This window comes from Hypanus sabinus, chromosome 7, assembly GCF_030144855.1.
Source record: "Hypanus sabinus isolate sHypSab1 chromosome 7, sHypSab1.hap1, whole genome shotgun sequence".
NCBI classification, from domain to species: domain Eukaryota; kingdom Metazoa; phylum Chordata; class Chondrichthyes; order Myliobatiformes; family Dasyatidae; genus Hypanus; species Hypanus sabinus.
Window position 1 is genome coordinate 55,883,273 of NC_082712.1, and position 14,060 is coordinate 55,897,332.

General features: G+C 42.0%; 1 protein-coding gene across 4 annotated transcripts in view; it reads right to left on the reverse strand.

Annotated features, from left to right (window-relative positions):
- frem1a (Fras1 related extracellular matrix 1a) overlaps window positions 1-14,060 on the reverse strand; it is a 189,282-nt gene that overhangs the window by 11,498 nt on the left and 163,724 nt on the right. For all 4 annotated transcript variants that reach the window (XM_059974686.1, XM_059974685.1, XM_059974688.1 and 1 more), the window contains 2 exons: window positions 11,291-11,434; window positions 10,949-11,196 (listed from right to left, as the gene is read on the reverse strand). In XM_059974686.1, coding sequence (XP_059830669.1) covers window positions 10,949-11,196; window positions 11,291-11,434 — 392 coding nt within the window. The remainder of the gene's footprint in view (window positions 1-10,948; window positions 11,197-11,290; window positions 11,435-14,060) is intronic.

Here is a 14,060-nt window from a genome sequence, read left to right on the forward strand (position 1 = left end):
CTTTGGTTACGGATTTATCCGGTGTAGTGTGGACATAGCCTAAGGAACTGGTGTTTCAGATTTATGGATCATTGAGCAGGTGGGATCAGTACAAACAAGCCAGATTGCAACTGAATTGGAGGCAAAACAATACCCACACTGACAGGCTAGCTAGTGATAATTGAAAGGGTTTAAATCAAGGTGGTGGGGGTGGAAACCACAGTGGGATAACAGGTGGTAGGGGAGACGACAAGAAAAATGGCATGACAAGTAAGAGTGAAGTTAGGACAGCAAGGGACAGGCATGGTGGGACTGATGAGTTCAAATCTGTCTATTTCACAGCTAGGAGTATTCTGGAATACACTATAACTGTGCCTGTGCCTAAAATCCCTTTGCAGCACCTCTACCTGCATATGTTTCAGGCCATAAGCTCTGTGCAGTTCTTCCTTTCTCGCAGAATGTTCTGTAACCCCAACATGTGACAGGCAAATGGCTAAAGAAAACCCCTCACCTCTATGAACTCACTACACTCTTTTGCCAGTAATGAGAGACCAGGCTCACGGACCAAGAATTACCAAATGCGGCAATTTTGCATGATGCCCTGCAAACACAGTTGTGCATTCTGTGTCATCAAAATGCTTGCAGACGTAGAGACTCCACCATACACTTTACAAACATACAGAGTGTGGTTGGGAACACCACTATCTGCAAGAAGTGTGCATGTTTTCCTTATGACTGTGTGGGCTTCCTCTGGGTGCACTGGCTTCCTCCCACATTCCAAAGGTGAATGGGTTAGTACAGGGGTCAGCAACCCGCGGCTCCGGAGCCGCATGCGATTCTTTGATCTCTGTGCTGCGGCTCCTCGTGGTTTGTTAGTTTTTGAAATGTAATTCGAAATTTGAAGATTATGGTGATCTTGTACAATCTAAAAATGTTGTGGAGACCCCATTTCCTGGCACATCCGAACCGGCTCACAATTAGCCACCGTTCCAGCTAAGGGAGATAGCCTACGGGGGTTTGTGAGTACGTGTCTTTTGGAGCATCCGCGCCCACGGGGACGGGTTGAGGGAGGCTTTAAATCAAGGCTGTTTAGTTCAAATAAAGTTACCTTTGACTGCAGTGTCTTTATTTTAGCGCTGCGCGTAGCGCTACACCGCTACAATGTGTTTTTTATCGCTATTAATATACATCACCACTGCCAATGCTTGACACCCGCCAGTGCGCGCTTTCTTTTAATTCTTCGATCCAAGGTAGGCTACCTATGGAGTAACCTTCAACCCAACGTCTTTCTTTCGGAGTTCAAAATGTTTTTGTTGCATGCAGAAATGTAATTTCGTTTTCTCTGCAGGAGTTCATCAATTTCATAAATGCAACGCATTATAGTTTGTTTATACATAGCATAAAGGCAAAAAAAAACATTGTATGCAGTGTTATTTCATTTTAAATGTCAAACGGGTTTTGTGGCTCCCAGTGTTTTCTTTTCTGTGGGAAATGGGTCCATATTGGCTCTTTCAGTGGTAAACATTGCCGACCCCTGGGTTAGTAGATTAACTAGTCACATGGAACTATTGTGTGGTGAGGGCTCACTGGGCTGGAAAGACCTGCTATCATGCTGCAAATCCAGATAACAATTTTTTTTTTAAAGTCTAAGCCATTCCATCAAGGACCTAAGCAGCTCATCTCCATCTCTGCTGAAGACAGGGCTGTTGTAATAAATAGGAGTTCTGGGAAGAGAAACAGTCAACATCTGTAGCAGCATGAGATGGACTACAGAATATTAAGTTCCAGTTCTGCAGAATGAAATGTACTGACTTGGAACACATTTCCTTAATGATTGGCAAGTGGACGTCCAGTTTGTGCAGACTGTAGTTGAAAACTTCCCTGATTTGCATTCATGAGGGAAATCAGAGTTTGTCCATCTCTCTTTGGCACATTACTGGCTCTTGATTCATGATGAGTTCAGCAGGAGTGGTTGTGAAGTGCTGGAAATGACCTTGGGTTTGGCTGGGGAAATTAAGCCAGGTTTTTCATTCCTGATGCGGCATAGATCAGAGTTGGACATGTAATATTGTGCCAAATTCCAAAATACAAAGGGAAACAAGGAATGGCCCGCCATTGTCAAAAGTCTATGAAATCACCATGCATGGTAACCCTATGTTTCCCGAGTTCTCAGTGAGATGAGACCAACTGTTGGTACGTCGGAGAACGTTAATATGTGGATCTCATGTTGCGGTTCCCTCTAAACTGCACACCAGAGTGTTAGAAATCCTGCATGAAGAACACCTGGGTACAGTCAAGATGAAGAGTTTCACCCGAAGTTATGTGTGGTAGTTGGGTATAGATAAACAAATTGAATTTGATCTATGTATCAAATACATATTAGAGCATCTGCCAAGACAACAGTACTTAGAACATAGAACAGCACAGCATAGAATCAAGTTTTTCAAGCCACAATCTTGTGCCAGGCTAATTAATCTAATCACTTCTGCCTACACGAGGTCTATATTCCTTCATTCTCTGCACATTCACATACGGCCTCTCAAATGTCTCTATGGTACCTGCCTCTATTACCACCCTAGGCAGCACATTCCAGACACTCACCTCTTTCTATGTAAAAAAACAGGCCCTGCACATCACCTTTGAATTTCCAGCCCCTCTCACTTTAAATGCATGCCCTCTGGTGTTAGAGACTTTGCCCCTGGGATAATGATATCAGCTGTCTTTTCTGTCTATGCCTTTCATGATGGTACAAACTTCTATTTGGACTGCCCTCAGCCTTTGCCACTCCAGAGAAAACATTCCAAACTTGTCTGACCTCTCTTTCTAGACACAATTCAACTGTTTGCAGGATTTGTATTTTTTTCTTTCCCTTGCATACCAAGTGTTGGTCTTTTATTTTTATTCTTGTTTTTCTTCAAATTGAGTTCTTTCAGGTTTTTTGCTTTGTGACTCTCTGTGAGCAAGGAAATCTCAAAGCTGTATAATTTATTCATTCTTTGATAATAAACGTACTTGAATCTAAACCATATAGCATCTAGCTAAATCTCTTCTGCATCCTCTTCACAACCTTTGCATCCTTTCCTATAATGGGGTGCCTGAAACTGAATCAAATACTCCAGATTCACCCAAACTAGAGTTTTATAAAAACATAGAAACAGAAAACCTACAGCACAATACAGACCTTTTGGCCCACAATGCTGTGCTGAACATATACCTTAGAAATTACCTAGGGTTACCCATAGCCCTCTATTTTTCTAAGCTCCATGTACCTATCCAAAAGTCTCTTAAAAGACCCTATCGTATCCACCTCCACCATCATAGCTGGCAGCCCATTCCACGCACTCACCACTCTCTGTGTAAAAAACTTACCCCTCATATCCCCTCTGTACCTACTTCCAAACACTTTAAAACTGTACCCTCTTGTGCTAGTCATTTCAGCTCTGAGAAAAAGCCTCTGATTATCCACACGGACAATGTCTCTCATCATCTTATACACTTCTATTAGGACAGCTCTCGTCCTCCACTGCTCCAAGGAGAAAAAGCCAGATTCACTCAACCTATCCTCATAAGACATGCTCCCCAATCCAGGCAACATCCTTTTAAATCTCCTCTGCACCTTTTCTAAAGTTTCCACATCCTTCCTGTACTGAGGTGACCAGAACTGAGCATGGTACTCCAAGTGGAGTCTGACCAGGGTCCTATATAGCTGTAACATTACCTCTCGGCTCTTGAACTCAATCCCATGGTTGATGAAGGCCAATGCACCGTATGCCTTCTTAATCACACAGTCAACCTGCACAGCAGCTTTGAGTATCCTATGGACTCGGACCCCAAGATCCCTCTACACTAAGTGGTCGCCAACCAGTCGATCGCGATCAACCGGTTGAGACTTTCCCAGTAGATCCCGAAAAAGATGAAAATGAATACACAAATACGTTATATGCCTGATAAACCTTTTGATGCAAATATGTAGTAACTTCTACTTCGAAAAAGGACCACTCGACAACTTCATGCCCAAAAGGAACAACTTTATCGAGGACGGTAAAACAATACTCACATACAGAGGTTTTCACTAATGCGCACCGGGCAGAAAAGACCGGAAGGAAAACCCCGCAATCCCGGAAACAATCTCTTTACAAACAGCTTTACCATGATCCTAATTGGTATTAACGTATCTTTATAATGCTCACATTACTACATTTAAATTCCAACATTCCCCAAATGTAAAGAAATGGGAAACAAAAACTGTGGTGTCATTAGCTTGCGTACCCCTGAAACTTATACTAGTGTCTCGGTAACAGTTCACCAATACCAGGAAAGATGAGGAGCTGAAATTGGGGTTGAAGGCTCAGAGGCCGTGGATCGACAAGTGTTAAAGGACTTGTCACTCTGTGAATATTTCTCAGGACAGTTCGATGAACTCCCTGGATGTAATGCAAACAGCTCCGTTTGTTGATTTGTCAGAATGGTTTTCCGCGATTTTACAATAAAGGAGGTTTTCCTCACTCTTTTGCACTTAAAGGAGAGAACGAGAGGTGAGGATATTTACAATGAGTTTTTAAAAAATGTCCGTGAAAATGACATCCCCATTCATAAACTGGCGACAATTACTACTGCTGAGGCCCCAGAAATGTGTGGTATGTATATCACTGTGCCATAATGACCCTGATTTTCCCGACTTCCATTATCACTGTGTGATTCATCAGCAGGCCTCGGCTGGGAAGGTCATGGGCTTTTCTCATGTAACGACACTGGTGGTCAAACTGATAATCTTGATTCGAGCAAAAGCGCTTCAGCACCGCTTATTCAAGGCGTTATTGGATGAGCTCGATGCCGCTATGTCCTGTCTGATATGCTAGTTACAGTGTTTTCTTGGTTGAATTAATTTGAAAGTTTGACAAAAATATCTTATGTAATTAAAATACAATTAGCCCAAATAAAAGGCCTCAAGTTGGAAGTAAATTCTGAACTGTTTTTTCTCTAAACAATTTAGTAGGTCATCTTGCCTTTCACTAAGGCCGAGGTAGGGGATCTTGGGTTTAAAAAGGTTGGTGACCACTATTCTGAGCCATAACTTCCCGACTCCTGAACTCAGTGCCTTGACTAATAAATGCAAACAAGCCATATGCCTTCTTTTTCACCATATCAACCTATGCAGCCACTTATATGGAACTATGAGCCTCAACCCCTTGATCCATTTGCACATAACACTGAAAAGGGTTGTTGATTTATGTGCTTTCCCTTTACATTTGGAACTTACAGCAAAGTACAGAGCCTAATCATATTCATTGTAGGTAGCTTTTAGAAAAACAAGTGTTCTTACTGTTGTTATAGCAACCCATGACAATGTTGTCATATTGGTCTTCTTGGAAAAGTTTTTTAAAGCCATACTACATTGCTTTTTTGCCTTGGTTAAATTATCACCAAGGTTCAGAGACCATATTTCTGCTGACAGAGAATACAACTGGAGACTGCACAGCATAAATATGCAAAGTTGTTCATGGGGTAAACCAAGTGTTCATGAAACACAACTGGTTTATATTGAGAAGAATCTCATTAAAAGACAGTATATCATCCCATAAAAAAGGGTCAAATGAGACACTAAGAAATTGTGTTGGCTGGTTAAGGAATCTAGAAATAGTTGCATGTGGCACTGTGGCCCAGCTATTAAATTAATGCTACTATATAACAGCACCAATGACTAGGGTTCAGTTCCCACCACTGTCTGTAAGGAGCCTGTACCTTCTCTCTGTGAAACTGTGGGTTTCTTCCAGATGCTTCAGCTTCCTCCCACATTTCAAAGACATATAGGCTAGTAGGTTAACTGGTCATACGGGTGTAATAGCGCAGCATGGGCTTGCTGGGATGGAAAGGCATGTTTGTTACTTCAAATAAATACAGTTCTCCCTCCTTATCTGCGAATTCCGCATGCACGAATTCAACCGACCGCGAATCGAGAAAACCCGGAAGTGCTCTTCCATCACTCGTTTGAGCATTATTCGCGTCATGTCTTGTTCGTGCGCTACGTTGCTCCTGTGTAAAAATATCTCCTAAAAAAGCAAATAGTGGTCAAAGCAATTCCTCAAAGGCTAAGGAGGAGCGTAAAGTGCTATCTCTCACTGAGAAAGTAGAAAGATTAGATCTTTTGAAAAGTGGCATGTTGCTTTCCGAAGTGGGCCGTAAGGCCGGTAAGAATGAATCGAGCATTCGCACAATAAAGCAGAAAGAAGCTGAAATTTGTGGAAGTGTAAGTGCTGCCTCCACAGCAACAAAAGTAGTCTCTCTGGTTCATGATAAAGTGCTTGTGAAGACTGAGAAATCATTAAGTATATGGCTAGAGGACATGTCACAGAAGCATATCCCTGTCGATGGCCAAATAATATGTGGAAAAAGCTCTTAGTCTCTATGAGCACTACTGTGACGCGGTTGATGAGAGTGAGAGAAAAGAGTTTAATGCTAGTAAGGGATGGCTGGCTGGCTATGTAAAACGCTACAGCCTCAAGAATGTAAAGATCACGGGGAGAATCGGCATCGGCTAATGCCAAGGCCGCAGCAGCATTCCCAGAGGAGCTCAAGAATCTCATAGAAGAGAAAGGCTACCTTCCAGATCAAGTCTTCAATTGTGATGAAACGGGCTTATTCTGGAAGAAGATGCCCAATCGTACCTACATCCATAAGGGTACCCAGCAGGCCCCAGGGTTCAAGGCCTGGAAAGATGGCCTTACTCTGGTGCTGTGTTACAACGCAGCCAGTCACATGATCAAACCAGGACTCGTCTAACAAGCAAACAACCCCCGTAAGAAGAAAAACAAAAATTGCCTACTTGTGTTCTGGCAACACAAGAAGGCTTGGGTGACAGTGATCTTGTTCTTGGAATTGTTCCACCAGTGCTTCATTCCTGAAGTCAAGAAATACCTCGAAGAGAAGGGGCTGCAATTCAAGGCTCTCCTCATAATTGACAATGCTCCCGGCCATCCCCTAACTCTCTGCTTCGCCAACAATGGTCCTGCCTCCTAACACCATGTCACTGCTTCACCCACTTGATCAAGGCATCATCAAGTACATTAAGATGACTTACACCCTCCTCAATTTCGGGAAGACTCATGCTGCCTTGATGCTAACCCTGACTGCAGCATCATGGATTTATGGAAGAAATTCACAATTGCAGAGGCTGCAGATGCTGTAAAGCTCGAGACAGTAAATGCATGTTGAAACCCACTATGGAGTGAGGCAGTCAATGATTTTGGGGGCTTCCCCCCTATTGATTCAGAAGTCAGGGATATCCTGAATGTTGCAAAGGAAGTTGGCGGGGAAGGCTTCTCTGACATGACCGAGGATGACGTTGAGGAACACATAGAAGAGCATAGAGAAACCCTTACCAACAAGGAACTCGAAGATCTGCTGAAAGCCTCTACAGAAGATGATGATGATGATGACGAAGATTTAGAGGAGGCAGAGCCATCAATTTGGACAGTTGAAAAAAGTTTTTCACCAGGTGCAAAAGTTAAAGGATATGATCCTCGACTATAATCCTTCGATGGAATGACGCCTCCGTGTCACCCGAGGGATAACAACATGCCTGCAACCACTGCAAGATTTGTTTGATGATGCAAAGAAAAAGAAGAGACAGCTTCCTATAACAATGTTTCTAACTAAAGCATCTGCAATACTGTAGTCTCGACATTCAACGCTTGAAGATCCTCAGCCTCCACAGTTCCTGACTTCAGTATTATTGAGCCTCCTCCAAAGCATCCTTATTCCCTAAACAAGACAGTGTAACAACTATTGTACAGGTATTACAAGTTTTACTCCTTGTTTGATCATTGTTCACCTTGTGTCTCGTTCGTTCGCTGCTTGTGTTGTTAGCGGGAGGAACATGCAGTCTTTTTTTCTTGTCAGTAAGACAGTGTAACAACTATTTACATTGCAGTTCCATTGTATTAGGTGTTATAAGTTCTGTAATCTAGAGATGATTAAAAATTTACTCATTGTTTGATCATTGTTCGCCTTGCGTCTTGTTCGTTCACTGCTTGTGTTGTGAGCGAGTGGAACATGTTTAGTACAGTTTTTTTCTTGTCAATATTCCCTAAACACTACAGTATAACAACTATTTACATAGCATTTACATTGTATTAGGTATTATAAGAAATCTAGAGATGATTTAATGTATATGGGATGATGTGCGTAGGTTATATGCAAATATTACACCACTTTATATAACGGACTTGAGCATCTGTGAACTTTGGTATCTGCAGGGTGTCCTGGAACCAATCCCTCGCAGATAGGAGGGCTGACTGTCTGAAGCAGTCTTACAGGACAAAGTAACTTTATTAAACTGTCTCCTCTAGAGGGCAGCATGTACTCAATTGTTGATTTCAATCAACTAGGAGATTTAAAATACACAGGAAAATGGGAAAGAAGTGTGGAATGGAAATAATTCTTATTGAATGTTGAGAAGGGATGAGAACCAAATGCTTACTGCTCCTTCTATTTCTACATCCTCTTTGTATTATAGAAGCCCAATCTTCTTGATCCCACTTCACTGCTCTTTCCCTTTGATCCAACTATTTTATATTAAATTATCTTTTTGACAGTGGTCTGGGTTTGATCTTCACCTGTTGTGCTGCCTTTAAGGTGTTGGAATGTTCCCTCCATAACAGTATTGGTTTCTCCCAGATGTTCTGGTTTCCTCCTATACTCCAACCTGCAGGTTGACTAATTGGATTCTGTGAATTGCTTTGAGTGTATGTGGGTGGCAGAGAGATCAAATGGGTACATTGGGGAGGTAGGTTAGAAGGTAAAGCGAAGGAATGGAATTGATAGTATTGGACCATACTGGCATTTCTCAAACTTTTTTGGGTTACTGACTTCTTGGCTCCCAGATTACCCCACTCTCCCTTTTGGGCCATTACTTAAAAACTATAAAGGATTTTGGTTTACAATGCTCAGTGAAAGAAAATAGGAAATGCAAATTCAAAGCAGTGACAAATACTTGCAAAAGTTATTCAAATCTATTTCAAGCTACTGAAGACACTATACTGTTTACACTTCCTCCTTCATTTTCATTGCTCCCTTAGAAACTTCCACCACCCCCAAGATTGCCAGCGATACCGCCCACTTTAGGAACTACTGAACTAAGCAATAGCAATCTAAGAACCTAAGAAATGGGAGCAGGAGTAGACCATCTGGCTCATTGTGCCTGCTCTGCCATTCAATAAGATTATGGCTGATCTGGCCATGGACTCATCTCCACCTACCAGCCTTATCCCCAGAACCTTCAATTCCCCTGCTATGCAAAAAAATCTAACGGTATCTTAAATATATTTAATGAAGTTACATCTACAGCTTATAAGTGCAGGTTATTCCACAGATTCACTAATCTCTAGAAAAAGTCATTTCTCCTCATCTCCATCCTGAATCTATTCCCTTTGAATGTATTCCCCCGAATCTTGAGGCCATCTTCCCTCGTTCTAATCTCATGGGCTTAAGGGCTTCTTCAGAATCAGAATTAGAACCAGGTTTAATATCACCAGCATATGTTGTGAAATTTGTTGTTTTGTGACAGCAGTACATTGCAAGCATAATAAAAAGACTATAAACTGCAATAAGTACATAAAAATAAATTAAATAGTGCAAAAATAGAGGAAAAATACCGAGGAAGTGTTCATGGGTTCATTGTCCATTTGGAAATCTGAAGGAAGAGGAGAAGAAACTGCTCCTGAAAAGTTGCATGTGCAGACTCCTGTACCTTCTCCTTGATGGTAGCAATGAGAAGACAGCAGGTCTTGAGTGATGGGGGTCCTTAATAATGGGTGCTGCATTTTTGTGGCATTATCTTTTAATGTTGTCTTGGATGTTGGAGAGACTAGTACCAATCATGGAGTTGGCTGAGTTTACAACTTTGTGCAGCTTTTTCTGATCTTGTGCAGTGGCCCCTCCATATCAGACATTGCTGCAACCAGTTAGAATGCTCTCCACAGTAAATCTGTTGAAATTTGTGCATGTCTTTGGTGTCACACCTATTCTCCTCAAACTCCTAATGAAATATAGCTGCCATTGTGTAATTACATCAATCTGTTGGTTCCAGGAGAGATCCTCAAAGATGTTGACACCCAGGAACTTGAAACTGCTCACCCTTTCCACTTCTGATCCCTCAATGAGGACTGGGGTGTATTATTTTGACTTAACTATTTTCCCTCAATTTCCCCCTCATGTGCCCATTTGATTCCTCTGCCACTCACCGAAACTTGCAGCAATTTTCCCTAAGTTCATGCGTAAGTATGAACATTTAAATAGTCATTATTCCGATGCTAGGCATTTTTTTTCCCCTTACAGAATTACATTTATTTTAAATTATCCACTTACTGATGTATTGCTGTCTGCAGAAATAATCTGGACATGTACTGTAGTCTTATCAACCAATGACTTCCCCTATAACTTCCATGAAATAATTTCCCACTTGGGATCATTAAAATACTTACTATTGTTGTTATTATTATTATAACAAGCTACAGGTGGTGAAGAAATCATGGACAGAAGTTTAGGTGAATGAAATTTTAACTTTAAAGCTTATTCTTTACATATAGTGAAGGTTTCTGTGCCTATATTGTAATTAAGTGTTCAGCATGGGACCAGAATCCAATTTAATTTTATCTTCAAGCAGAAATCTCATCTACATTTCCCAGGAGATATAACACAATATGAATTAAATTCTCCCTCACAAGGTTACAAAATATAATTATAGGCCACCATTGTTAGTCCAATCAGGATCTGTTAACCCAGAGCTAATCAATCACAGTTCCTTACCAAGCTGAACTGCACATTTCTATGAAGTACCTACAACAAATGAAGCTAAATTAATGAGCTTTTTAAAATGTATTTACGGGAGAGACACAATTCCTTGTGATGAATATTGAATCTGTAAGCCCAACCCAACTATTTCAATGCAATTGAATTCATAGTATCCTACCGTTCTTTCATGTCTAATCACTGTGAGTTTCTTCTTGGGAACAGGTTTCAGAGGGAATTCCTGTGACACATCTCTTTGAGGCTGTTTCAGTTCTTTATGTGAGTAAGTGACTGGATTTTCTTCCACATGGAAAGGGCCAATTTTAGGATTCGGTAAGATTGCAGAACCTTGAGACATCCTGCCACTGAGCGCGTGGATAGGTGGATTCTCGTTGCCTTCTCCGCCTCTGTTTGCAATACTACATCCACCTAAGAGACAAGCAGAAGGACTATAGCAATGCAGAAAATGACAAGTGAGCTGAACATTGTGTATCAGGTGACTGGTGTTTTACAAGCCTTTTACCTGCATCGATAATTTTGACTAATGCTCTTGTCTTGGCACCAAGCACTGTATTCACTGGAGACGTAAGTAATAGTTCAAATGTTTCCTCGTTTTCCTCCAGTCTGTCATTGGTAATTAATATATTCCAACTCTTTACTGATACACCTACACAAATAAATCCAAAATAGTTATGTGTATGTTACAATGATGCAATTATACAGAAAACATAATTTCATTTCTGATGGACAATTGTACAAATTCCTTAGACACTGCCTGTTTAAGACCTGGGCCTCAATGCTGTTTGTGCAATTGGATCTTGGATTTTCTCTCTTGCAAACCCCAGTCAGTTCAGATTGGCAAAAACATCTCCACAATTTCCATCAGCACAGGAGCACAACAGCAATGAAGTACAGCTCCAACACCATATTCAAGTTAGCTGATGACACCCCTGCTGTGGGATGAATCTTACAGGAGGGTGATTAAAAATTTCGCTGAATGGTGTAATAGCAACAACCTCTCACTCAATGTCAATGTTAAGGATCGATTATAGATTTCAGGAGAGGGAAACCAGGGGTCCATGAGCCAGAACTCATCGGAGGATCAGAGCTGGAGATGGTCAGTAACTTTACACTCCTCAGTTCACTATTTCAGAGGATCTGTTATGGACCCATCCTCAGGAATCTAGATGAAATGTTGCTGTAGAAAAGTAACAACTACCACTGTGTGAAAGTCTGGAAGGGGAAAGGGGTAAAACAGATCGTGTAGAGTATTCCTGTGGCCATCCCTCTGAACAACAGGTATACCATGTTTGATACTGTTTGGGAGGGAGTGGTTGGAGGGGAGGTTGACCTAGCAGCGAAAAGTCACAGAGATCAGGACTTTGTCACTGAGTCTAGCTTTGTGACTCAGAGGGGAAGGGTGGAGTGGGGGGGTTGGTGGAGAAGAGGTCAGCTGCGCTGATCACGGATTCATTTGTTAGGGGAGCAGAAATGTGGTTCTGTGGACGAGAGTGAGAATCTTTGATGGTATGTTGCCTCCTGGGTGCCAGAGAACATGACGTCTAGGATTGAGTCTTCACATTTGTAAGTGGGAAGCTGAGCAGCCAGAGATCATGGTCCATATCAATGACGTAGGTAGGAAGAGTGTTGAGGTCCTGCAAGGTGAATTCAGGGAGTTAAGTTCCATGTTAAAGGACAGGACCTCCAGTGTTGTGATCTCAGGAATGCTATCCATGCCATGTGCTCGTGAGATCAGAAATAGGAGGATCACACAGTTTAACACTTGGCCAAAGCATTGGTGTAGAAGGGAGGACATAAGAATTTTGTATCATTGGGCTTTCTTCCTGGGAAATTGGGACCTGTACAAAGGAGAACTGGAATCGGACTAATATCCTAGTGAAAGTGCATTAGAACAAATGACTCTATGAATACGGGTCCATAATTCATTAAAAGTGGCACCTTTAGGCACACTGGCTTTCTGAAATCAATGTATTGACTACAGGAGATGGGATGTTATGTTGAAGTTGTATCAAACATTGGCGAGACCTAATTTGGAGTGTTGTGTGCTGCTTTGGTCATCCACCTACAAGAAAGATAAAAACAAGGTTGAAAGTGTACAGAGAAAATTTACACAGATGTTGTTGGATCTGGAGGACTTGAGTTATAAGGAAAGATTGAATAGGTTAGCACTTTCTTCCTTGGAATGTGGAAGATTGAGAGGAGATTTGATAGAGATATACAAAATGATGAGGGGTGCAGATAGGGTAAGTGCAAGCAGCCTTTCTCCACTGAGGTTGGGTGTGACTACAACTAAAGGTTATGGGTTAATGGTGAAAGCTGAAAAGTTTAAGGGGAAACTTCTTCATTCGGAGGGTCATGAGTGCCTGGAATGAGGTGCCAGTGCAAGTGATGCATGCGAGCTCCATTTCAATGTTTAAGAGATGGATAGTAGGGTTATGGAGGGTTATGGCCCCGGTGCAAGTCAATGGCAGTAGGTAGTTTAAATGATTGTACATTGACTAGATGGGCTGAAGGGCCTTTTTGTGTCTTTTTCTATGAGTGGGTGCAGCCGCAGACCATTTCTGCTCCACTCCCCATTCCCACACTGACCATCCTGGGCCTTTTCTGATGCCAGGATGAAGTCCAATGCCTACTGGAGAAACAACGATTTATAGTCCACCTGGATAGTCTACCACCCAATAACATGAATATTGAGCTTTAGAGAACAGACCCCCCGCCCAACATCAAACTCATTTTCATCCCCCTCTCCTTCTGATCCTCCTCTGGTTTTCCCAATATAACCACATTCCCACACATCCTCAGCCTCTATTCACCCATTTTTCTCTCTCTTCTCTTGGTTCTATTCATCCACTTCACATACAGGCTCATTGCCTCTCTATCTGATTCCAGCTGCCCTTCCCCTCTCCCTTGATAGATCCCATTCTCACATCTTTACTTACTAAAATTAAAGCTTTGGTTGCACATTGTGGTCCTGCTTTTCTCCTCCAGCCGCTGTCTTCTATCTTCTCACTCAACCTCTCCCCCAACTTCACACCATTTGTTTTTCCTCTCTCTCTTTATTTATCTGCTTCCATCTATCATTCAGCTACCACAGTCTTTCAGCTTCACTCCTGCTACCTGGCATTCTATACTTGTCATCTTACACCCCTCCTCAGTCCACAATTGCCTCAGAGTGGTTTCTCAGGACTCCCCTTCTCTCCCCTCCACTCTGAGTCCCGATGCAGGATTTCAACCCAAAACATCATCACTGCCTTCCATCACACAGATTCTGC